This window comes from Cynocephalus volans, chromosome 4 (genome assembly GCF_027409185.1).
Source record: "Cynocephalus volans isolate mCynVol1 chromosome 4, mCynVol1.pri, whole genome shotgun sequence".
Lineage (NCBI taxonomy): Eukaryota > Metazoa > Chordata > Mammalia > Dermoptera > Cynocephalidae > Cynocephalus > Cynocephalus volans.
Window position 1 is genome coordinate 154,851,324 of NC_084463.1, and position 25,958 is coordinate 154,877,281.

Here is a 25,958-nt window from a genome sequence, read left to right on the forward strand (position 1 = left end):
TGGTGAAGATCACAGGATCTCCCTCTCTCATATTCTTTCTCAAATTTCTCTTGTGATATTGAAGTACCTGTAACGTTTATTTACTTACATTTCTGTAAGTGACTAACTCTTAATATGCAAATGTACTGTCAAATTTTCTTTCCTAAAATTTTACTAACTTCATTGTTGTAGTCTCATACAACATTCTGACTCTAACAGCAATTGTTTTTGTAGCCCTAAAGACGGCCTCTGCTTATGGACCTATATATTGAAAGGACAGAGTAGTGGGATACTGGGAGTGGAGAGAAGGGGAGCTACAAAGTGAATTTCTCTAGTATTTTCCCTGGATGGTATATTTGGCTGCTATTATAAAACATCTGCTATCAACCTAATCATGGGCCACTGGGATGAAATATAACACAGTGCTGAAGAGTTTAGTCTCAGGAACCATATGCTTGATTTTGAAGTCAGATTTCACTCACTGGCTGTGTGACTGGGGACTCAATGGGTGGATATGTGTCAAATGTTTAGATTAGGGCTTGCAACATAGTAAGCATGCAACAAGTATTATCTATCTATATATCTGATTTGTAGGAGTTAAGTTTTCTTGGCATTGGATGGCAATGAACTTATGGGACTGAGGAACCCAGGAGACTTGCAACAGATATATCTCCATCCCCATGCATTGTTTATGCTCTTCCAGATATGAAGGAAATAATTAATTCTCTTATATGAACAATCAAATCAAATCAAATCTCTGCACATCCAATAGGCCTACACTAAAGGAAAGGTGAGTGTGTTGGGAAGGGCGAGAGTCCCAAAGAAGTGAGAGAGTTGTGTTGAGCAATTCCACTGCTAAGTGCTCCCGTGAAGGAGTAATGACCTGGGGGTGAGAACTTGGGATATGATTCCCTGAGATGATGACGGATAAATAACATGCAATGTGGGGCGGAAAGTGTTAGTTCATTCAGGTGAAGAAACAGGGATTTATAGGAGCAATGGGTTCAGACAGAGGAGAGCAAGGGGACCTCATGATGCAGTGATCAGAAAGGACGTTGAACCATGGAATGGAGTCGGCTGTGGAACTGGTGAAAGAATAGCATGGTTAAAATGAAGGAGATACTGATCGAGTAGGTGACTGAGATTTGCCAGGCCCCTGCATAGCTGAGATAGAGAGAAATGGCAGCAAAGAGCAATGTCCTTCAGTATTTGCTTAGCAAATTATTCAGTAGCCATGATGAGTCCAACAGGGAGATTCAAGAGACAATGTTTACTGGAGTAGACATCTTATTCCTATAATTTATCTCAGAGTGCATCTTTTCAAATTCTGCCACATGCTAGTAACGAGAGTTATACACTTAGGCAACTTTAGGGCTGTTTTTGTTGAATGTGGAGTTCAGCCTTTGGGCAGAGTGTGGCCTCTGGAGTCAGAAAGACTTGGGTCTGAATCAGAGTTCTGCCCTTACTTCCTCTGTGACCCTGAGCAAGTTAATCTTCCTCATTTTGTAACACAGGGAGAGTGCAATGTGCATCATAGCACTGCAATGAGTACTTGGTTAAACAACTTTTGTGCCCAGTACATATTGTGCCCAATCAAGACTAGCTAGTTATTCTGATTATTGTGAAGATAGGCTATCCTGGGGAAGTGTTTTTTGGTTGTTTTGTTTTGTTTTGTTTTGTTTTGTTTTGTTTTGTTTTGTTTTGTTTTGCTGAAGAAATTCCTTTCCCTTTTTGGCTACCCATGGTGGGATCACTAGGAAAGTGACCATGAAGAATGGTGAGAGGCATCTGGTGGGAGGAGCCTCCGTTTTCAAATATGAGCACACACTCTCTCCTTTGCCTCAGGCAGAAGTGGAAGTGATGCCCTGAATCATTTAAGTCTCCAGCAGTTTGGGGAAATATATTTCCACTCATAACCTAGGAAAACACTTTCTTCTTGTCCAACACCTTCCATAGGGCATCCCTGATCTCTTTGTTCCTCAAACTGTAAATGAGAGGGTTCAGCATGGGGATTACAAGTGAGTAAAACACAGACACCACCTTGTCCCTGCCAAGTGAGTACCTGGACCTGGGTCGCAGGTACATGAAAAGAGCTGTCCCAAACAACAGAGACACCACCATCAGGTGTGAGGAACAGGTGTTGAAGGCTTTCCATCGGCCGTCCACTGAGAGGATCTTCAAGACAGCAGACACTATGTAACTGTATGAGATAAGGAGGATTAGGAAGGATGTCCCTCCGACAGTGACCACTACAAGGAAATTCACCACTTGACTGAGGAAGGTGTCAGAGCAAGATAGTGCCAGGACTGGTGGGAGGTCACAGAAGAAGTGGTTGATGATGTTAGGTCCGCAGAAGTGGAGCCGAAATATGGAGCTGGCCTGGATCAGGCTGCTCAGGAAGCCACCGACATATGCCCCAGCCACTATGCATGTACAGCGGCCCTGGGACATGATGGTGGTGTAGAGAAGGGGGCAGGAGATGGCTGTGTATCGGTCATATGCCATAGCAGTCAGGAGGAAGCACTCAGTTAGACCCATGCCTACAAAGAAAAAAAACTGAGCAGCACAGCCCGTGAACGATATGGTCTTCTCCTTCTGGAAGAAGTCAATGAGCATCTTGGGAGCCACTGTAGAAGAATAGCAAATGTCAATGAAGGACAAGTTGCTGAGAAAGAAGTACATGGGAGTGTGCAGACGGATGTCTTCTCTGATCAGAAAGATGAGGACCAGGTTCCAGGCCAGGGTCATGAGATAGATGCCCAGGAAGGTCATGAAGAGGAGCACCTGGAGTTCTGGATGGTCTGGAAATCCCAGCAGGATAAACATGGTCACTGACGAGCTATTCCAGGCCTTGGTTATGAACATGTTTCCCATGAACCACATGGACAAGATGCAGACCTGGGAAAATAATGGTAATCCACATTACAGATGGTATCAACAAATAATTACAAAATGCTCAGGAGGGGGCAGAGGATTACAAAGAGTCATAAATTTACACAAAGATTGTCTTTCTCTCTCAGTGTCTCTCTCAAAGAAGGCAATTGCAGTCATTGTCTTAAATATTTAGGCAGTATAGTGTAGCTGAAATGAATTTAAACCTTGGATTCAGACTCCCTAGGATCAACTCCTCCTCTACCATTTACTAGTCGTGTCACTTTGAGTGAGATACCTAATATCTGTCTCTTTGTTTCTTTAGTGAAAACTTTATTTTATTGTGACAAAGCATATGCAACATGAGAATTTTTATTCTAATCATTTTAAAACATACGATTGCATAGAATTAATTACCTTCACAATGCTGTGTAACCACTGCTTCTATTAATTTCCAAAACTTTTTCCTCATCCTCTACATAAATTCTGTACCCATTAAGCAATAACTTTTCATTTTTCCTCCCTTTCCCCCATTTCTGGCAACCTCTACTTAAGTCTCTGAATTTTTTCTTTTTAATTTATTTTTTATTAACTGACACATAGTGATTGAATATATTTATGAGTCACCATATGATATTTGGATACATTTATACTGTGTGCAATGGTCATATCAAGTTGTTTAGCATTCCCATTACCTCACACACTTGTCACCTCTTTGTGTTGGGAACATTCAATATCCTCTCAACTAGATACTTGAAGTTATACAGTAATTTGTTGTTGACTATATTCTCCCTATGTTGCTATAGCACACTAGATCTTATTCTTCCTGTCTCTCTACAATTTTGTAGTTATTGACCAACCTCTACCCATCTCTCTACCTCCCTTCCCCTACTGGTCTCTATTAACTGCTATACTACTTTCTACTTCTATGAGATCAACTTTTTTAGTTTCTCACATGAGTGAGAATGTGTGCTATTTCTTTTTCTGTGCCTGGCCTATTTCACTTAATGTAATTTTCTCCAAGCTCATCCATGTTGCTGCAAATGGCAGAATTTCGTTCTTTCTTATGGCTGAGTAGAATTTATATACCGCATTTTCTTTATCCAATCATCTGTTGGTGGACATTTAGGTAAGTGGTGGATTAGTGGGTACAAATGCTATCTATTCTAAGTGAATCAATGTACTGTATGTGCATGTATTGAAACAACACAATATACCCCACAAATATATATAAATAAGTGTTAAATTATTTTTTTAAGATGTAAAGGAAAAAAATAAAATTTTATGTTTACATAAAATAAAATAAACAAAAAAACCCTGAATGATATTAATGCCTTTAGACATGTGCTTTAAGGATTAAATAAGGCAATGTGTGTAAAGTGCTTGACACATAGTAAGTGATAAGTGAGTTATTATTAGGACAGTTCTGTGTGTCCCAGATGAGTCAGTTTAACCCTGAAATAGCTATTTCTCTACTTTACTCAAGTTTCAATATCAGAATGGAAAAATCAGTGGGACCTGGCTTAGCTCTGTATTTGTAAGGTAATCGGACAAACAGAATGTTTTCAAAGCAAAGCATTAGGCCACATGTGTATAGAAATGCTCTTAATCGTCACATATGTATCTGAATACACCAATGTAGTTCCGATTTCACATTTGTCTTAGTCTGAGCTTTCTAAGCTATTTAATTGTTAAGAATGTGGGCTCTGGATCTAGACTCCCTTGGATTCAATTACCAGCCTCACCACTCAGTAAATGTGGGACGTTTGGCAGGTAACTTGAACTCTTTATATCTCTCTGTAAAATTAGACATAACAATAGCATTTGTTTTGTTTTAGGATCTATATATCATCTGCGTATCATCTTCTTTAGAACATACCTGTCCTATATCAGTGTTCTATAAGAGTTTATTGTTTTTGCTGTTATTTAAAAGAAATAAAAATTTCATTTTGTTTTTATTTTTTTTATTTTATTTTTTTATTTATCAATATGCAATGTAGTTGATTTTCATGTCCCTTTACCAATTCCTCCTTCTCCCTCTCTCTTTCCCTCCTCCCCCATCAATATCATATCTGTTCACTTAACATTTCAAGGAATTATTGCGATTGTTGTGTCTTCCCCTCCCCCCAGTTCATTTGTTTGTGTATTTATTTATTTTTATTAGCTACCATATATAAGTGAGAACATGCAGTATTTCTCTTTCTGTGTCTGGCTTATTTCACTTAATATAATTTTCTCTAAGTCCATCCATGTTGCTGTGAATGGTAGTGTTTCATTCTTTCATTCTTTTATATAGCAGAGTATTCCATTGTGTAGATATATCACATTTTCCTTATCCACTCCTCCAATGATGGGCATTTAGGCTGGTTCCAACTCTTGGCTATTGTAAATAGTACTGCAATAAACATGGGAGTACAGGTATACCTTTGACATGATGATTTCCATTCCTTTGGGTATATACCCAGCAGTAGAATAGCTGGGTCATATGGCAATTCTATCTGTAATTGTTTGAGGAATCTCCATACCATTTTCCATAAGGGCTGCACCATTTTGCCATCCCACTATACTGTGTAAGAGAGTTCTCTTTTCACCATATCCTCACCAGGATTTATTATTCTCAGTCTTTTGGATATTAGCCAGCCTAACTGGCGTGAGATGATATCTCAGAGTGGTTTTTATTTGCACTTCCCAAATGCTGAATGATGTTGAACAATTTTTTCATGTGTCTGTTGGCCATTTGTATATCTTTCTTTGAGAAATACCTATTCAGCACCTTTGCTCATTTTTTAATTGGGTTATTTGTTTTTTGCTGTTTTTTGAGTTCCTTGTATATTCTGGATATTAATCCTTTATCAGATGAATATTCTGCAAATATTTTCTCCCACTCTGTTGGTTGTCTTTTTGTTCTGTTAAATGTTTCTTTTCCTATACAGAAGCTTTTTAGTTTGATATAATCACATTTGTTTATTTGTCCTTTGGTTGCCTGTGCTTTTAGGGTCGTATTCATAAATTTTAAAATAAAATTAAAAATTTAAGTTACAAAGTATCAAATTCTTTAAATTTTTAGTGCATGAGACATCTTTCAAGATCAGGTATTGATTTCATCAAATCCACATCTGTAAGAATTCCCATCACCCCCTCACACATTCACACTGTCTCGATCCACATTGATCAGAAAAGAATTGCTCTCAGCAGGTCTCTGAAGTTGAGTTCTTTTCCCTACAGAAGGTAACAGAAAAAGTGTGGTCAGAGGGTTTGGTGGCTCACTGTGAATGGCCCTTAAAGGTTTGGAATATATCTTGATTCTTCTTCAACTCTTACCCCAAATGATTCAGAAATCAATTAAATTAAACTGTTTTTAAAACTATATTATCAGCCTATTCTACTCATTGATTTAAGTATAATGAGTTTCGTAAATGTCATTTTATTTTTCAAAATGGAAATGTTATTTTATAAATTTAAAAGCAACATGTGTAACAAGTGTAAAATAATTTGATACAATGTGAAATATTGAAGATCAAAATCATGTCTAATTCCTGATTAATGCAAAAAAATAGAAACTGCACATTATGACATTCTAACTCTAGAAATAACAACTGTTGACATTTTGGTGTATACTTTTCATGTACAAGTATATGTGGATGTATGTGGGTGTTTGTATCATAGTATACATAGAAATCATTCCTAAATCATTAGTGACTTTACAATTTGAAAATTAATACTTTCTCTATTTGCTCTAAATTTTTCTTGTTAAATTTAGAAGACCCACTTTATTTGCATAGCTTCATTGACCTTCTTAACATTTTTCCCAGGACTGCACAGAAAGATGTCCTTGAAATCGAGGTCCCCCTATTTCCCCCACAATAGCTCCTGCTGCATATTTTCAGTGCTAAACTCCTCAAATTTGGTTAGTGAGAGTATGTGAAGCTCCTTTTTCCATCACCATGCCATCACAGTTTCCGAGACCCCTCACATTAGTCCTAATTTTGTCAGTGTAACATTATGCTTTATTCTATGTTCTGAGGTTATGCAGCTCTTTGTGAAAGGTGTGTGGACTTCCCAGAATCAAGAGAGGATTTTTCCCCCTTGAAGGAAAAGAGGAACTTGCAGAAAAGTTTGGCATAATCAAGTGCAGATATAGAGCCACATGGAGAAATTGGGAGCTAAAGTAAAAACAGCTCTCCTGGAGCCCTCACCCACTCTGCACAGGGCCAGTCATTTAGCAAAGTAGAGACCTGAGGTCTGTGTGGTGATCCAGAATCATTTGGGGCACTTATTCTGCTTAGCAGAAAGAGGAGTGACATAAGGTAGTGGTTATAATTCTGAGTAGTCTTCAAGACAAGCCTGGTTCTCTTCCTGGCTCTGCCACTTGCCACCTGAGGGATGTTAGGCAACTCATTTAGCCTTTCTGAATTTCAATGTCCTAATTTGTAGCACAGGGATAGCAGTGACTACTTAACAAAATTTTAGGATTGCTTAAGATAATGTGTAAAAAGGCTTATCGGTCTTGAGACAGAATGTTTCCTTAATAAATTGGGACTATGATTGTTTTCAGCAGCAATTAATCCTTAAAGAATTATTTACAGAACCGATCCTTATTTCGAAAACACTTCCTCCTCATGCTATAGATTGAAGTGTGCTTATCACATAGAAATAAGGAGTTCACTGATGGACAATGCAGTTTTGTAAGAAAAGTTCAGGAGTGACGTTATGGAATTTAATGATTTGGTTAACTGAAAGCCTGCTTTGAATTTTGCCATCAGGAGGGAAAATTGTCACATTTAAGGATGACATTTCCCAGACCCAGAAACAGAAAGTGAAGCTGGACAAATTGAAACAAAAGGAAATGCATATTTAGGGGTTTGTTCCTACATATAGATGCCCTGAATCTTCTTCTAGAGCATTACAGAGAAAGTATCTTAAGGGCTGTATGGAGTGTTTTATGCAACTTAACTCTGCTCATGAAGAGGTGCTTCTTCCTGTGCAAGAGAAAAAGTCTCCTTCACTCCAACAGCAAACTATAGGAACTCAGTTTGGTCTGAGTCTGGACTTTTCACCATCCCATGACATAGGTGTAATCAACACCAAGCTTATTTTACACAGCCGAAGAGGGGGAGTTTGAGACGCTCAGACTTATTGGATTCATAGATGCTGGAACTGCATCCTTGTAGACAACACTAGCCTTGAAGGTCATGTGAAGATCAAATAATACAGTAAAATTGAGCACCTAGCAGAGAACCTTGCACATAGAAGACACTCAGTAATTGATGGGGATTTGCAGAGTTAATTTGTGACTCACCTCATTTTCCATCAAATATCTGCAAGAAAGTATTAAACTTTATATCCAAACCCACTGGTTTTAGTTGAACAGATACAGTTGGTGATGGAGAAAAAGGTAATAATGATGAGGAGACCGTCAGTCAAACTGTGGAGTTGGTGGTGTTCTGCAATTTCCCCATGAGTCCTGAACTGTGCTCCGTCCTTCACTTCGTGATGCCTACTCCTCTCACCTCTGCAGGTGCACAGGGCCTTCAAAGTCTTGCTCTTCCAGGTCTTTCTTTCATCCAAGTGTACAAGTGATTGATGAAACCAAAAGAGTCCCTCTCAATGTCAGGTGACAATTCAAAAGGGCCAGGACGTTAATCCAAGACTTAAGATTTAGACTTACCAAAATTCTAGGCATCAGTCAGAAAAAGAAGAACGGTTTTGGAGATTAAAGTCTCGGCAATGTTTGGAAAATGTGCTATATAAAGTCTGTCCAGATAATAGTTTCCAAATTGCTTTTCAGGCTATTCACTAATTGAGGCTATGTTCAGGGGCATAGAAGGACCTTCAGAAATTTTATTTCCTCTTAATTCTCTTCCTAGTTGCAATGGTGCAAACATGTTTCAGGGTTCTCATCAAAGGGCAATAAGGCAGAGCCAAGATTGGGCTGTGATTCCGGAACCAGGCTCTTAAGTGCCTCACTCTGCAACCTTTCTCAGATTATCATGATAAGCAATTTTTTTCTCTTTAGAGTAAAGTTGGTTTTTGAAAAGACAGGTTTCATATTTGTTTGATCTTAGCATACAATACCATGCTGGGTTTACTTTTCATAAAAAGGTTTATAAACAGTTGACAAATTTATAAAGTTAATAATTCAATTCATAATGATTTTCTAAAGAATTTTTTTAAATGCTACTGATTTGTCACAAGAAGACATACAAATGGCCAACAGGTATATGAAAAAATGCTCAACATCACTAATCAGCAGGGAAATGCAAATCAAAATCATAATGAGATATCATGTCACCCCAGTGAGAATGGCTACTATGGAAAAGACAAAAAAAAAACAAATGCTAAAAAGAATGTGGAGAAAGGGAAACTCATACACTTTGGATTGGAATGTAAATTAGCGCAGCCATTGCGGAAAAGAGTGTGAAGTTTTCTCAAACAACTACAGATAGAACTACCACGTGACCCAGCAATCCCACAACTGGGTATATCCCCAAAGGAATGGAAATCATCATGTCAAAAGGATACCTACACTCCCATGTTTATCACAGCTCTGTTCACAATAGCCAAGATATTGAACCAACCTAAATATCCATCAACAGATGATTGGATAAAGAAAACATGGTACACATACACAATGAAATACTACTTAGCCATAAAAAAGAATGAACTTTTGCACTTGCAGCAACATGGATGAGCTTGGAGAAATACACGTAATAAGTCAGGAACAGAAAAAGAAATACCACAAGTTCTCACTCCTATGTGGGAGCTAAAAAACAAAAAGAAAAAGGAAAACAGATAATAATAATGATAATTGACCTGTTAAAAGGAGAGAGAATAACTGTGGTTTCTGGAGGAGGGAAAGGGGAAGGGGTAGAGGAGATAGAGAGAGGTTGATTAATGGACACAAAATTACAGTTAGACAGGAAAAATAAGTCCTATTGGTGTATAGTCAACCCAGGAATCTATAATTAACAATGATTTACTGCATGTTACCAAGTGATTAGAAGAGAGAAGAGAGGAGATCAAATGTGCACACATCACAATGAAATGATTAAGTTTTGCAATGATGAATATGCTAATTACCCTGAATAGATCATCACACATTGTATACATGTATTGAAATATGAATCTGTACCCCCAAAATATGTGCAATCAATATGTTTCAATAAAAAAAATTTTTAAATGCTACTGAATATTTAATAAGCAACTGATTACTAGTTGAAGAGACCATGTGCTTCTTTTAGGTCTTTAGTAATATGACCTATTTAAGATATAATATAGAATAGAGTCCAGCTTATATATGTATATCAATTAATAAAACACTACAATGGGGAAATTATTCAACTGATAAACCAAAAGCATAGAATTACATGATACAGACTAAATAATTTAATGTAAATCTTGAATTTCTGTATGTTATCTGAAATTTCAATTTTGAATTGAAGATAGCCCAAATGTAAGAAAATAAAATAAAATAAAATTTTTTTAAAAGAATGTGAATTTTAAAAATTTTTGTAAAAATATTCAATCTGTAAGATCAACTTTGCCATGTTCTACTTAAGCACTTAAATGACAGTCAGGAACACTTGAAAACAAAAGTGTATACTAGATATTTTGAAAAGTATAGTGATAAAAAGAAATGAGCTATCAAGCCATAAAAAGACATGGAGGGACCTTACATGCATATTACTAATTGAAAGAAACCAATCCTTAAAGGCTATATATTGTATTATTCCAAATATATGACATTGTGGAAAAGGGAAAACTATGGAGACAATAAAAAGATCAGTGGTTGCTAGGGTCTGGAATGGGGGAGGAGGGATGAATAGACACAGAACAGGGGATTTTTAGGGCAGTGAAACTACTCTGTATGATACTATAATGGTGGACAGACATTTGTTAGAACCCTTAGAATGTACAATACCATGAGAGAACATTAATGTAAACTATGAACTTTAGGTGATAATGATGTACCAGTGTGGGTTTATTAGTTGTAACAAATGTAACTCTCTGATGCAGAATGTCAATAATGGGGGAGTCTATGCATGTGTCCAGGTAGGGGGCACGGGAAATCTCTGCACCTCTGCTCAACATTTCTGTAAAGTCTATTTTTTTTAAGTACAAAATAAAAGATAGGGTTGAATTTGGGGAAAGGCAGTTAGAATTGAGAGGTACAAAGAGAAAAATTAAAAGCCAAAGAACTCTTTGGTCATCTATATGGACTTGTAGATCCAAGGTGCTCTAAAAGGTGAGATTAATGTGGGCATGAATGCAAAGAGTGAAAGATGAATGACTCACTTACCCTCTTCCTCCTGTTCTGCCTGCCCTTTAGCTGATACCTGTCTTGAGTTGTCCTGCTTTGGAAGGACTTAATCAGGCTTCAGTGGCTGCTTCTAATATTCCCAAAGTCTTAATGAGAGAGATCTTGAGGCCGATTTGTTCATCAAGGATCAAAATATCCTCCCAGTGCATAGAAAGTGTATTGTGATCAGAGCAATGGAGGGAAAAACGATACAAAGAGAGGAGGGAGGTTGTGATCTTTAAGAAGCTCTCTGGTATCTGCTAACTTTTGCATTTGGGTTCATTTGGGGAAGGTTTCAAAGCTGGGGTTGGAAGTGAATTGGGGAGAATTTTTTTTCCCTCCCTCCTTGGAGACATTTCATTACATTTGCCCTTGAGGGTCTTTTTGAAAGAGAAAAGAATGCATCACCCAAACTTCACAGCTTTGTAGCTAATTGCTCTCTGGGGTTGTCTAGAACATAAATGCTCCAAAGACAGTGCTTATTAAACTCCATCCCAATGGCCAGGTCCTCCGATTCCCCAAAGCTAATCAAGGTATCTCTTCTGGTGGTACGTGATGAAGAAACTCAGGATAGCAGAAGAACATAAGACAGGATAAACATCCACTGCACAGAAGAAAGCAAAATTGCTTATGTGAAAATATATATTGATTACCCTTCTTCCATTCCTTTATAGAAACTGTTTGGCCTAAACTATGTTAAATGAATGAGATCCCAACCTTACTGAGCTCCTACTATGTGCTAAGCATATGCTTTATGTATGTCAACTCACTAAATCCTCCAAAATCTCCCTCGCAGAGGAGGAAACTGGAATTCAGAGAAGCTAAATAAGTTGCATAAAATTTTATAGCTAGTGAGGTATTGAGCCAATATTTGATCCCATGAGTATGTGAGACCAAACTCTGCCCATGAATGTACAGCACATGTATTTATTTTAGAACTCAAATGCACATAAATGTGTTGATGTGCTCAATTTATAAATCCATTCTTTGCACAGAAACCTACTATTTTCCTCCAGGAGAAAGACATTACATATGAGTTTTTTTTTCACCTTGAAAAGTTTTTAAAAACTTATTCTGATATGACATTATATAATATAAAGACGTAGGACTTTCATTACATGAAAGGCCACATACAAATAAAAAATAATATTGAGCCACACATTCAACAAAAGGCAAGCTATGAAATAGGGGATGAAAAAAAGTAATAAAAGATTTGATTCACTTGTTTCTTAAACTGAGAATATTTAACTTTGATCTTTTTAAAATAGCTGCAATAAATAGTGGGTAATTGATCACAACGCCATGGCTAGTCAAGGGAGAGACACCCAGGATAGGCTGAGGAGTGAGATTCAAGGGGAAAATATCTATATTTTATATGAATGAATAAGAGAGAAATCATTCATTCATCCTATTACTTAAGCATTTATTTATTTATTTATTTATTTATTTATTTATTTATTTATTGGGAGTTAGGTCTTTTTGTTTATTCATTTATTTATCTATTTTAATTGACAAATGGCAAACTATATATATACAATGTGATGTATTGATATATGTATACACAGTGGAATGATTCAATCAAACTAATTAGCACATCCATCACCTCATCTACTTATTTTTTTATTTTTGCTTTCAACGGCATAATTTATTTTGGTACTCATGTTCATGCTCATATTTTTTCAATGCATACTGTAGGCATTATCTAGTATTCCATCAAAAGAACAGTGGCTGGTGTTATATTAACTCTCCCTTTTTATTACCTGTTTATTTTTGTGATGACAACATTTAAAATACACTCTCAGCAATTTTTTTATTCAAAATATTTTAACATTTATTTATACATATTTGTGCAGTACGGTGTGTTGTTTCAACTCATGCATATACTACACAATGATTCACTTTGGATAGACTGCGTAGTTTGGTACCCATTTGTCCATCATTTTTCCTCCTCCCCCCATATATTCCCCACCTCTGGCTCTCATAGAAGTAGACAGTAGAATACTGCTACCATCTGCTATGAGAACCACTTTTTTTTTTCAGATTCCATACATGAGTGTGATCCTGCAATATTTCTCTTTCTTGTTCCTGACGTACTTCACTTAACATGATGGTTTCCACTTCCATCCATGTTGCTGCAAATGATGGGATATTTTCATGTATACTATGCATTATTATTAATTATAATTACTGTGCTGTACGGTAGATCTCCAGAACATGCTCCTCCTGTCTAACTGGAACTTTGTACTCTTTAACCCATTCCCCGCTCCCCTTATCACCCCTGGTAATCATCATTCTACTCTCTGCTTCCATTAGTTTGATTTTTTGATTCCACATATAAGTGAGATCATACAGTTTTTGTCCTTCTGTGCCTGGCTTATTCTAATTAACATAATGTCCTCCAGGTTCATCTATGTTGTTGAAAATGACAGAATTTTCTTCTTTTACAGGCTAAATATTACTCCATTGTCTGTATATATCACATTTTCTTTATCTATTCATTCATTGATAGACCCTTAGGTTGATTCTATTTGTTGGCTATTGGAAATAATGCTGCGATTAACATGAGAGTGCAGATATCTCTTTGAGGTACTAATTACATTTCCTTTGGATACATACCCAGAGTGGGATTCATTTTTAGTTTTTTGAACTGTCAAAGTGTTATCAAGAAGGACAGCCTATAACATTAGATTGGGTAAAATTTATTTATATACTCTGGATTCTGGATTTACTGTCTTAAATTGATCATCTGTGAGTGGCTGTAACCCTTTGTTGACTGCATGAGACAGTAGCCTGTATTCAATAGATCAAAATGGAAGATCTTCTCTGGCACAATTCACAGGAAGAAATCCAAAGTTATAGAGAAATAGAAATAATAATTTGAGTTTATTATGTGTAATCTGTATATTAATCCCCCTCCCAACAATTTCTACCTAGAAGGCTAGGAGAATTAGGTATTTCACTTCTTTCACTAGTGTTTTATAGTTTGCTGCATACAGATATTATACCTATTTTATTAGCTTTATACCAAGGTATTACATGTTTTTTGGTGCTATTATAAATGATACATTTAAAAATTTCAATCACTAATTGTCCATTACTAGTTCATTTACCAATTGTTCATTATAGTTAATTTTTGCAATTTGTTTATTCATTGTGGCATTGCTTATTTTTTTATTTCTTTTCTTAGTTAATTAATTTATTATTATTATTATTATTTTTTACATTCTAAGATGATGTGGAGCAGTTGTGGGGGGGGGAGGAGGAGAGGATAGGGTGGGAAGAGGAGGAAGTAGGGGGGTGTGGTTGGGGCCCGTGGCACCCCCCTCATTCCTGGGGAGCCCAGGGGGCTTCCGGCAGTGGCTCAGTCATTGCTGGGCTGGATGCAGATGTAAGGGGGACATGGCTGAAGCCCTCAGCCCTCCACCACCCCAGCTCAGGAGCCCAGGGGGCTTCTGGTTCGAGGTTATATAGGTGTTCTTTGGTGGTGTTCGATCTTTACTGGTTAACATCAGAACTTTGTCTCTGATCTGTGAGATTTTTGTTTTTGCTTTAAGTTCTGTGTTGGATTATTAGCTATTCCCACCACTTAAACTCTACACTGGAACTAAGTTGTTGTCCTTTGCTTACTTCTAAAATGGGGAAACTTCCTGTGGGAACTAGCACCTGAGCCCTGTGGTTGTGCTAAATTGCTGCTCTGCTGTTTGTCCTTTGGGGAAGGCTTTTTGTGCAGCTCGGGTTTAATGGTTGACCTTGACAGCACTTCTGGGTCTTGTGAAGTCTGGTAAACCTGGGTTGTGTGGAAACTCTGGTCTGGGTCTGAGTCTTTCCAACAAACTGCATCCCCTGCAGTTCTATATTTCTGACCAGTCCCCACTGAGTGGTCCTGATCAGCTGTCCATGCTGTGCCCAGTGTTCCCCCAGCGAGCCAGTCTCCTCTACCCCCTGCACCCCAAACACTTCCCTTGGGATGGGTCATGTGCTAGTCCCTTGTGGTGACTCACGGCCTCTGAATGGCTCCTTTTTATCAGTTGTCTGTGGCCCCTCACTCTTATGTTGGTCCATAGGAAACCTGTTAGTGGTCTTGCTGGCCTGGAGGCCACCAAGGCCCTCTTCTCCTCTGCAGCCTCCAAGCAACTTCATATGAAGGGCACAACAGTGGCTTTTGCCAGCTCTGGCTCAACATGCTCACCAGGCCCAGGCTTAAAGTGGCTGGGGTTTCAAACGGTCTGAGTAGTCCTTTCTTTTTATCATCATGTTTCTCCTGCCTTCATGAACTTCGTAGGTCTCTCCTCATCCCCTGAGCTCTAGCCACCCTAGCTTAGTAGTCATTGCTTTTTAATAGTTGTAAATTGGTTGATAGTGGGAGAGGGTGATGCTGGGGACTGTCTATTCTGCCTTCTTGATCCAGAAGTCCAACTTACTTATTCTTGAACCTTTTTGTGTAGATTCTTTGGAATATTCTGTAATCATGATGTGTGTGTATGAATAGAGTTTTATACAAGTATTTTCCCTTCTAATATGTATGACGTCTACTTTTTTTTTTTTTTTTGCTTTATTGATAGGGACTCCAGTACAATATATGAAATGAATGGTGAGAGTAAACTTCATTGCCTTTTTCTTGATCTTAGGGGGAAAACTTTCAGTCTTTTACTACTAAGTATGATGTTGACTGTAGGGTTTTTTTTGTTGATGACCTTTATCAGGTTTCAGATGTTCTCTTCTATTCCTAATTTTCCAAGAGTCTTTTTTATGCATGGATGTTGAATTTTGTAAAAGGCTTTTCTATATATACTGAATCAATTGATTTTATGGTTTTTCTTCTTGATTTTAACTTTATTGAAGTGAAATTCACTAATTGATTTTGTAACATTGAACCAGACTTACATACTCTTGTCATAAATCTCACTTTGAGATGTGTGTGTGTGTGTGTGTGTGTGTGTGTGTGTGTGTGTGTGTGTGTGTGTGTGTATCTCCCAAACCAGGCCATTGGATTTGAGAGAGGGTAATCCTAAAAAAAATCCTAATCCTAAAATAGCAACCAGAATAACAGCTAACTAGTCAATCTTCAGGAGAGTCACCCTAAATTCTAAAAGCCAAGTTAGCAGCCTGAGTCCATCTTCTGTTGATGTAACAGAATACCTGAGACTGGATAATTTAAAAAGAAAAAAGATTTATTTGGCTCATGATTTGGAGGCAGGGATGTCCAAGTAGCATGGTGCCAGCATCTGCTTGGCTTCTAATGAGGGTTTTTATGCTGCATCATCACATGGCAGAAGGTCAAAGGGGAAGTAAACACATGCAAAGGGGCAGAACATGAAAGGTATTCTTGTGTTACCCACTCTAGTGGGAACTATAGCTGTGGGGGAAGTTCAATGAAGATATAGGTCCAGAGTTCTTCTGCCACTGTTGCTTTGTGTTGTTTCACCCCCCATGGATTTGTCACCCCACTTCCCCTGAGTGATGGAGACACAAAGGATTACTCAAAGCCCATCTCTTCTGAGCACTGAGAGACCCCAAAGTGGTTAACTTCCCTGGAACCCTCCAGCGAGAGGGATCCCTTCCTCGGGAAATTAACACCAAATTGGTGTTCTCTCCCTGCATTTATTTTTCAGACCAGGAAGTTACAGGAAGAGAACATAGGTTGGATTATAGTTTAACAATATAAGCTGGTAACTTTCAGTGAAACAAGCCAGATGGCATTCCAGCAGACAATTAAGTGATCTTACAGCAATTGCTCAGTATCTTTACATAACAATCAGTAACTAGTCTGTCCTTGAGCCAGCAACCTTGCTGTGCCACAAATCTTTATCTTATACCAGAGACTTATAGCCTGAGGAAAATTTCCAGTCCTCCACAAGGTCAATATTTGAAACTGCAAGACTTTGGAAAACCAGGCCCTGTGAAATACATATGCTTTATAGTATATTCCACATGCCTCCAAGAAGAAGTCACCAGCTGCATCTATTTATTTGTTTTCTTGTTTTCAGTTTTCACAACTGTAGGTAGGAACATGGTCTGTGTGCTTGTGTGTGGGGGTGGGTGGGTATGTGTGTGTGTTGAGGGAACAGAATAGACATGAGGGATGCTATCTAATTGTAATCTTAAAGGCTTCTCCCTCGCTCCACCTCCATATATGTGTGGATATTCCTTGAAGTCTTGTTTCTGGTCATCTGTTTTTCACCCTGTACATATTTTGCTATCTCCTCATATCTCAGAATTCACATTAATCACGCTATGCATAACCATTCTTACTGCCCACATCAGCTGGAAGATTAAAACACGATCACAATAACAGCCACAAAACAAATTTTCCAGGGTCTCTTACCACCCCAGACTCTTTTTAATTCCTTCTGTAATCCCATATTCCTCCAAATTCCTCCTAGTTCTGGAAGTCCTCAGGGGGTTGTCTCACATGCCTTTGTACAATAACCTACCATTGTGCAATCTAGCATTTTCCTTTCTTCTCAGTATGGATCAGGATGGTGTTTCCTGCAGATATCTGCCATGTCACTATCTCTGATACACACCAGCATCAATCCGAGATGCCAGCATTGAAGACAGATATCTGCACTGAGAACATCATCCCCTGATCAGTACTATTTGCACTTTCAGTACCCTGTGAGGGTTAGTCAACACTCTTCAGTTTCTTACTCTTTCTGCCATTCTTTTTTGTTTTTCCAGCCCCTTTGGTCCAGGACTCAGGAATGTGTCTTTGAGCTGGGTTGAAGGATGATTTAAGTGATAGGAAATTGGTTCTTTCCAAAAATCTCCTTTCTCCTCTGAGGCCCGACCATTGTTCTAAAACCAGATGAGTAGACATTGATTCTCTTCCTTTGGGATGCTCCCTTTGAGACTTCCTGAGGGAAATTCAGATCAATAAACATTTAGTCAAAGCAATGTTCAAATGCTTCTTGGAAAATTCATACTCAAGATGGTGCTGATTCATATGTATCTTCAAATGCCTTGATAAGAATGGAAACCTTTGCTTTTCTTTGCATTACGATTATTTTAAATCTTCATTGCTACTTTTACTATATTAATGATGAAGGATATTTTCATTTTATTTAGGAATCATTACTTAAAATTTTCTAATGTTTCCTTTTCAGATTGTGTCTTACCTAGAGCCTCAAAGAGAGTCTAGTATTTTTAAATGTGTTTTCAGGAGCATAAAGTTTACATTATTCACAAATAATTAGTTCTCATGATAATATTAAGCACATGCATAATAAAAAAAAAGACAATGATAGCAATTGTGCCATGATTTGCTAAAAATGAGTCTTTTTAAAACCATGTTCAAATTAGGTGGTGTTTGAATTGAAACATATAGTTAGCTGGTGAAAATAATATAGATAACCCTGCTATTTCTAATAAACTATTTTCACAATATTATAGGTGGAAATATTTCTCTGAGACAAATAGGCAATTTAAAAATCAAAATGATAATCTGTCCCATTTGAATAGTTCTTACAGAGTAGTTTACATATAGTAGGTATATCACAAGATTCTCACACAACCATACAATGCTGATGCATTTGGTGCAATCTCACAAATGAAGGAAAAGCTTATTTGAGGTCAGTTGAGGTGCTCAAGATGACACAGCTGGCAATAGGTAGGATTCGAACCTGTGCCATGTGGCACCATTACCAATTATTTTTTTACCTGTGATGCCCAGTCTTCTCAACTGCCCTTTTATTATGTCATCATGCCTGTTTCTAAGGATTTAAAAATCTCATTTATTTAAAATGATAGCTTGAAAGTGAACTTATGACTTATCTGTTCTGAATTACATCACCCTTATTTATTTATTTTTTCTGAGAGAGGGTTTGTTTATTATTCTGATTTACTGAAGTTTAAAATATTCTATCAAATCACTCAGGAAAATCCAGGTAGCAGAAATATATAACATGTCCATTTCTTCAGGAGGCCTCAAAAATGTTTTTAAAAGCCATAAAATTATATATATATATGTAATTATATTATATATGCATATGTCTAATACCATTTAAATCACTATTACCTTCTATACTTAAGAAGTCAAGTATAGAAATAGACTTCATGGTGCTAAGGTTACATTATAACCGCCATCCAACATGACTGTATAGGTGCTTAAGGTTAAGTGTAAACATTACTGTGAGGTCTCAAGGAACTTAATCAATCAATCCCATTTGAATTCTATTTTTTTTTTAAATTTTTTTAAATTTAATTTTGTCGATATACATAGTGGCTGATTATTGCTCCCCATCACCAAAAACTCCCTCCCTCCCTTCTCCCTCTCCCCCTCCCCCAACAATGTCCTTTCTGTTTGCTTGTCATATCAACTTCAAGTAGTTGTGGTTGTTATATCTTCTTCACCCCCCCCGGTTTGTTTGTGTGTGTGTGTGTGTGTGTGTGTGAGTGTGTGTGTGTGTGTGTGTGTGTGTGTGAATTTATATATTAATTTTTAGCTCCCACCAATAAGTGAGAACATGTGGTATTTCCCTTTCTGTGCTTGACTTGTTTCACTTAATATAATTCTCTCAAGGTCCATCCATGTTGTTGCAAATGGCAGTATTTCATTCGTTTTTATACCTGAGTAGTATTCCATTGTGTAGATGTACCACATTTTCCGTATCCACTCATCTGATGATGGACATTTGGGCTGGTTCCAACTCTTGGCTATTGTAAAGAGTGCTGCAATGAACATTGGGGAACAGGTATACCTTCTACTTGATGATTTCCATTCCTCTGGGTATATTCCCAACAGTGGGATAGCTGGGTCATACGGTAGATCTAACTGCAATTGTTTGAGGAACCTCCATACCATTTTCCATAGATGCTGCACCATTTTGCTGTCCCACCAAAAATGTATGAGAGTACCTTTTTCTCCACAACCTCGCCAGCATTTATCGTTCAGAGTCTTTTGGATTTTAGCCATCCTAACTGGGGTTAGATGGTATCTCAATGTGGTTTTGATTTGCATTTCCTGGATGCTGAGTGATGTTGAGCATTTTTTCATATGTCTGTTAGCCATTTGGATATCTTCCTTAGAGAAATGCCTATTTAGCTCTTTTGCCCATTTTTTAATTGGGTTGCTTGTTTTCTTCTTGTAAAGTTGTTTGAGTTCCTTATATATTCTGGATATTAATCCTTTGTCAGATATATATTTTGCAAATATTTTCTCCCATTCTGTTGGTTGTCTTTTAACTCTGTTAATTGTTTCTTTTGCTGTGCAGAAGCTTTTTAGTTTGATATAATCCCATTTGTTTATTTTTCCTTTGGTTGCCCGTGCTTTTGGGGTCGCATTCATGAAGTCTGTGCCCAGTCCTATTTCCTGAAGTGTTTCTCCTATGTTTTCTTTAAGAAGTTTTATTGTTTCAGGATGTATATTTAAATCCTTAATCCATTTTGAGTTGGTTTTAGTATACGGCGAGAGGTATGGATCTAGTTTCATTCTCCTGCATATGGATATCCAGTTGTCCCAGCACCATTTGCTGAAGAGGCAGTCCCTTCCCCAGTGAATAGGCTTGGTGCCTTTGTCAAAGATCAGCTGACAGTAAGTGTGTGGGTTGATTTCTGGATTCTCTATTCTATTCCATTGGTTAGTGTGTCTGTTTTTATGCCAGTACCATACTGTTTTGGTTATTATAGCTTTGTAGTATAGCTTAAAGTCAGGTAGTGTTATGCCTCCAGCTTTATTTTTTTTGCTCAGCATTGCTTTGGCTATGCGTGGTCTTTTATTGTTCCATATAAATGTCTGGATAGTTTTTTCCATTTCTGAGAAAAATGTCTTTGGAATTTTGATGGGGATTGCATTGAATTTGTATATCACTTTGGGTAGTATGGACATTTTCACTATGTTGATTCTTCCAATCCAAGAGCATGGGATATCTTTCCATCTTCTTGTATCTTCTCTAATTTCTCTCAGCAGTGGTTTGTAGTTCTCATTATAGAGATTTTTCACCTCCTTGGTTAACTCAATTCCTAAGTATTTTATTTTTTTGGTGGCTATTGTAAATGGGCAGGCTTTCTTGATTTCTCGTTCTGCATGTTCACTATTGGGGAAAAGAAATGCTACTGATCTTTGTGTGTTGATTTTGTATCCTGCTACTGTGCTGAAATCATTTATCAATTCCAACAGTTTTTTTGTAGAGGTTTTAGGCTGTTCGATATATAGGATCATGTCATCTGCAAACAGGGACAGTTTAACTTCATCTTTTCCAATCTGGATGCCCTTTATTTCCTTCTCTTCTCTGATTGCTCTGGCTAGTATGCTCTTCCAACACTATGTTGAATAGGAGTGGTGAGAGTGGGCATCCTTGTCTAGTTCCTGTTCTTAAAGGAAAAGCTTTCAGCTTTTCCCCATTCAGGATGATATTGGCTGTGGTTTTGGCATATATGGCTTTAATTATGTTGAGATACTTTCCCTCTATACCTAACTTATAGAGGGTCTTTGTCATGAATGAGTGCTGAACTTTATCAAATGCTTTTTCAGCATTTATAGATATGATCATATGGTCCTTGTGTTTGAGTTTATTAATATGGTGTATCACATTTATTGATTTGCGTATGTTGAACCAACCTTGCATCCCTGGGATGAATTCCACTTGATCGTGGTGAATAATTTTACGTATGTGTTGCTGTATTCTGTTTGCTAGTATTTTAGTGAGGATTTTTGCATCTATATTCATCAAGGATATCGGCCTATAGTTTTCTTTTTTGGTTATATCTTTACCTGGTTTTGGTATCAGGATGATGTTTGCTTCATAGAATGAGTTTGGGAAATTTGCGTCTGTTTCAATCTTTTGGAATAGTTTGTAAAGAATGGGTGTCAATTCCTCTTGGAATGTTTGGTCAAATTCTGCTGTGCATCCATCTGGTCCTGGGCTTTTCTTTGTTGGGAGCCTTCTGATAACAGCTTCAATCTCCTTTATTGTTATAGGTCTGTTCAGATTTTCTACGTCTTCACGGTTCAGTTTTGGGAGCTTGTGTGTGTCCAGAAATTTATCCATTTCCTCCAGATTTTCAAATTTGTTGGCGTATAGTTGTTTATAGTAGTCTCGAATGATTCCTTGTATTTCAGATGAATCAGTTGTAATATCGCATTTTTCATTTCTAAGTTTTGTTATTTGAGTCTTCTCTCTTTTTTTTTTTTTTTGTTAGCCATGCTAATGGTTTGTCAATTTTATTTATCTTTTCAAAAAACCAACTTTTTGATGCGTTGATCTTTTGAATTGTTTTTGGTTTTCAATTTCATTCAGTTCTGCTCTGATCTTAATGATTTCTTTCCGTCTGCTAACTTTAGGTTTGGATTGTTCTTGTTTTTCTAGTTCTTTAAGGTGAACTGTTAGGTTGCTCACCTGCCATCTTTCCATTCTTCTGAAGTGAGCGTTTAATGCAATAATTTTCCCCCTCAATACTGCTTTTGCAGTATCACACAGGTTTTGGTATGATGTATCATTGTTTTCATTAGTTTCAATAATTTTTTTGATTTCCTGCTTGATTTCTTCTTAAGTAGAATGCTCTTTAATTTCCATGTGTTTGTATAGTTTCCAGAGTTTCATTTGTTATTAATTTCTAGTTTTAATCCACTGTGGTCTGAGAAGATACATGGGATAATTCCAAATTTTTTGAATTTATTGAGACTTGATTTGTGACCTAATGTGTGATCTATCCTGGAAAATGATATATGTGCTGATGAGAAGAATGAATATTCTGAGGTTGTTGGGTGGAATGTTCTGTAGATATCTGCCAATTCCAATTGGTCTAGAGTCTTGTTTAGATCTTGTGTTTCTCTACTGATTCTTTGCCTAGATGATCTGTCTAATATTGACAGAGGGGTGTTCAGGCCCCCTGCTATTATGGTATTAGTGTCTATTTCCTTCTTTAGGTCTAATAGAGTTTGTTTTATAAATCTGGCTGCTCCGACATTGGGTGTATACATATTTATGATTGTTATGTCTTCTTGATGGATCAGTCCTTTTATCATTAAGCAGTGTCCCTCATTGTCTCTTTTTATGGTTTTTAGTTTAAAGTCTATTTTGTCAGATATAAGAATAGCTACTCCAGCAAATTTTTCTTTTTTGTTTGCATGGTAAATCTTTTTCCATCCTTTCACTCTTAGTCTGTGTGAATCTTTATGGCTGAGGTGGGTCTCTTGTAGGCAGCATATAATTGGGTCCTCCTTTTTGATCCAGTCAGCCAGTCTGTGTCTTTTGATTGGGGAATTTAAGCCTTTTACATTAAGAGTTGTTATTGAAAGGTGTTGATTTATTCCTAGCATTTTATTGGTTGTTTGGTTGTCTTAGGTGTCTTTTGTTCCTTGCTTTCTGATTTACTGTTTGGTTTCTCTGTTTATTGGTTCCTTAGGTTGTAGATAGCATTTTTGTTTGCTTGTTTTCTCTTCATGAATGCCATTTTTATTATGCTAGTGGGTATTGATTTTTCTTGGGTTTTTATGGCAGTGGTAGTTATTTTTCAGGAACAAACCCAGTACTCCCTTGAGGATTTCTTGTAAGGGTGGTCATGTGGTAGTGAACTCCCGCAGTTTTTGTTTGTCTGAGAAATATACTACTTGCCCTTCATTTCGGAAGGATAGCCTTGCAGGGTAGAGTATTCTTGGCTGGCAATCTTTGTCTTTTAGTATTTTGAAAATATCATCCCATTCCTTTCTAGCTTTTAGGGTTTGTGATGAAAAGTCTGATGTTAGCCTGATTGGGGCTCCCTTATAGGTGATTTGACTCTTCTCTCTTGCAGCTTTTAAGATTCTCTCTTTGTCTCTGAGTTTTGCGAATTTGACTATGACATGTCTTGGAGAAGGCCTTTTTGGGTTGAATATGTTTGGAGATCTTTGAGCTTCCTGGATCTGAAGATCTGTGACTTTTCCTATACCTGGGAAGTTTTCTGCCACTATTTTTTTGAATATGTTTTCAATGGAGTCTCCATTTTCCTCCCCTTCTGGAATACCCGTGACTCGGATATTTGATCACTTAAGGTTGTCTGATATCTCTCTCAGATTTTCTTCCATGTCCTTGATTCTTTTTTCTTTCTTTTTGTCTGCTTGTGTTATTTCAAACAGCCCATCTTCAAGTTCAGAGGTTCTGTCTTCAACTTCGACAAGCCTGCTGGTTCAACTCTCCGTTGTGTTTTTTATTTCGCTGAATAACTTCTTCAGTTCAGCAAGTTCTGCTACATTTTTTTTTCAGGACATTGATTTCTTTGTACATTTCCTCTTTCAGGTCCTGTATGCTTTTCCTCATTTCATCATGATGTCTAGCTGTGTTTTCTTGTATCTCATTCAGTTTCCTTAGAATTCTCACTTGAAGTTCCTTGTCAGTCATTTCAAGGGCTTCTTGTTCTATAGGGTCTAGAGTTTGAGATTTATTAACTTTTGGTGGTGTACTTTCTTGATTTTTTGTATTTCTGGTATCTTCTTTTTGGTGTTTGTTCATTGTGGCAGGGGGTTTCACAGACCATCAGTTTGAGACTAATGACTAACTAGGATGTTGCTGTGGTTGCCAATTTCGTATGGCTCCCTCCGTGACTGCTCAGTTGGCCTCTAGTGCCTTGTGTGTGTGGTTGCCTCGGGTCCTGGGCTTCTCCGGGGAGCCACCTTTCTGGTCAGCTTGGACTCTGCTGGGCTGGTGGATCACGTACCACAGGGTGTGTGATCTCTGTTGAGCTTTCACTTCCTGTACAGGACTTCTCCCTGTTCCGTGTGCTCTGGCCCAGGCTGTTGGATCATGCAGTGGCGACCCCACCGAGTGTGTGGTTTCTGTCAGTCTCCGCCTCCCAAGTCGCATGTCTACCCACTCTGTGCGCACTGTGCTGGGCTGTGGCGTGTCTTCTGCGTCCCTCTTCTATCAGCTGGGCCTTCAAGACCCTGCTCAGCACCTCCTCGCCCAGGAAGTCTACCAGGTTTCTGGTAGGCACAGACGACCGGTCTCTCTGGGTGCCTTTGTAGCACTTTGTAGATCTTTCTCGGTTCTTGTTCACCTTTGTATCCCCCCGGAATAGACCGAATCTAGCGCCCACCTGCAGCCTGCTCTCCGGCAGGTTCAAGTGGACCTGGGAACTCTCCTACCACACTATTCCCAACCAGACATTGGTTAGGCTTTTTTCCGAACTGGTAGCTGCAGAGATGGTATCTGCCTCCCAGTAACAGGAAGTTTACCGGGGACCGGAGTCCAGGGTGTGGTGGAGTGACAGTCGGCCCGCCCGTACTTCCTTGCCCTCCCGACACTGTCCGGGGACGCCACCCACCACCAGCCCCGCCAGAGAACCACGGAGGGAGTGGGAGGGGAGGCCAGCCCGCAGGCTCCAGAAAGCCCCGCGCCGGGCCAAGCAAGTGGGAAGGCTCCGTGAGGGCAGAGCCGGGCAGAGCTGCCCGCACCTGGGAAAATGGAGGCCGCCCCGGGGCGGTGAGTGGCCTGGTGATGCAGGCAGGAGCCTGGTAGGCATAATCCCCCCGAACAGAGCTGCACCAGGGGTCACTCACAGGGTTGTGCCAGGTCGGGTGTTCACTCTCTGTCTCTGGTTTGTCGCCTTCCCTGTTTTCGGCCTCTGCCGCTTCGGGCTGTTCAGCCGCGGCGCAGCTCGGGCGCTCCCTGGAATCTTCTTTAATGTCAGCCTGAAACCTCGAATCCTGAGTAGGGCAGCTGGCCGCCTTCAGCGCAGCCCCGGACTCCGGGATCCTGGCTGCATCCACAGCAGCCCTGGTGCCGTGTTCCCTGTTTCGAGACTCGCTTTTGCAGCTAAGAAACAGTTCTTTTCCTGCTCCACACTTCTAAGCTGTTGCCTGTAAATGAGGCAGCCTCTCCTGCCGGGGTCAAAG

General features: G+C 38.5%; 1 protein-coding gene across 1 annotated transcript; it reads right to left on the bottom strand.

Moving 5' to 3' along the window:
* Window positions 1-1,896: 1,896 nt before the first annotated feature.
* On the bottom strand, window positions 1,897-2,844 carry LOC134377359 (olfactory receptor 5A1). The gene has a single exon (XM_063096011.1). It carries the CDS (start codon window positions 2,842-2,844, stop codon window positions 1,897-1,899), a length of 948 nt encoding a protein of 315 aa, XP_062952081.1.
* Window positions 2,845-25,958: the final 23,114 nt, after the last annotated feature.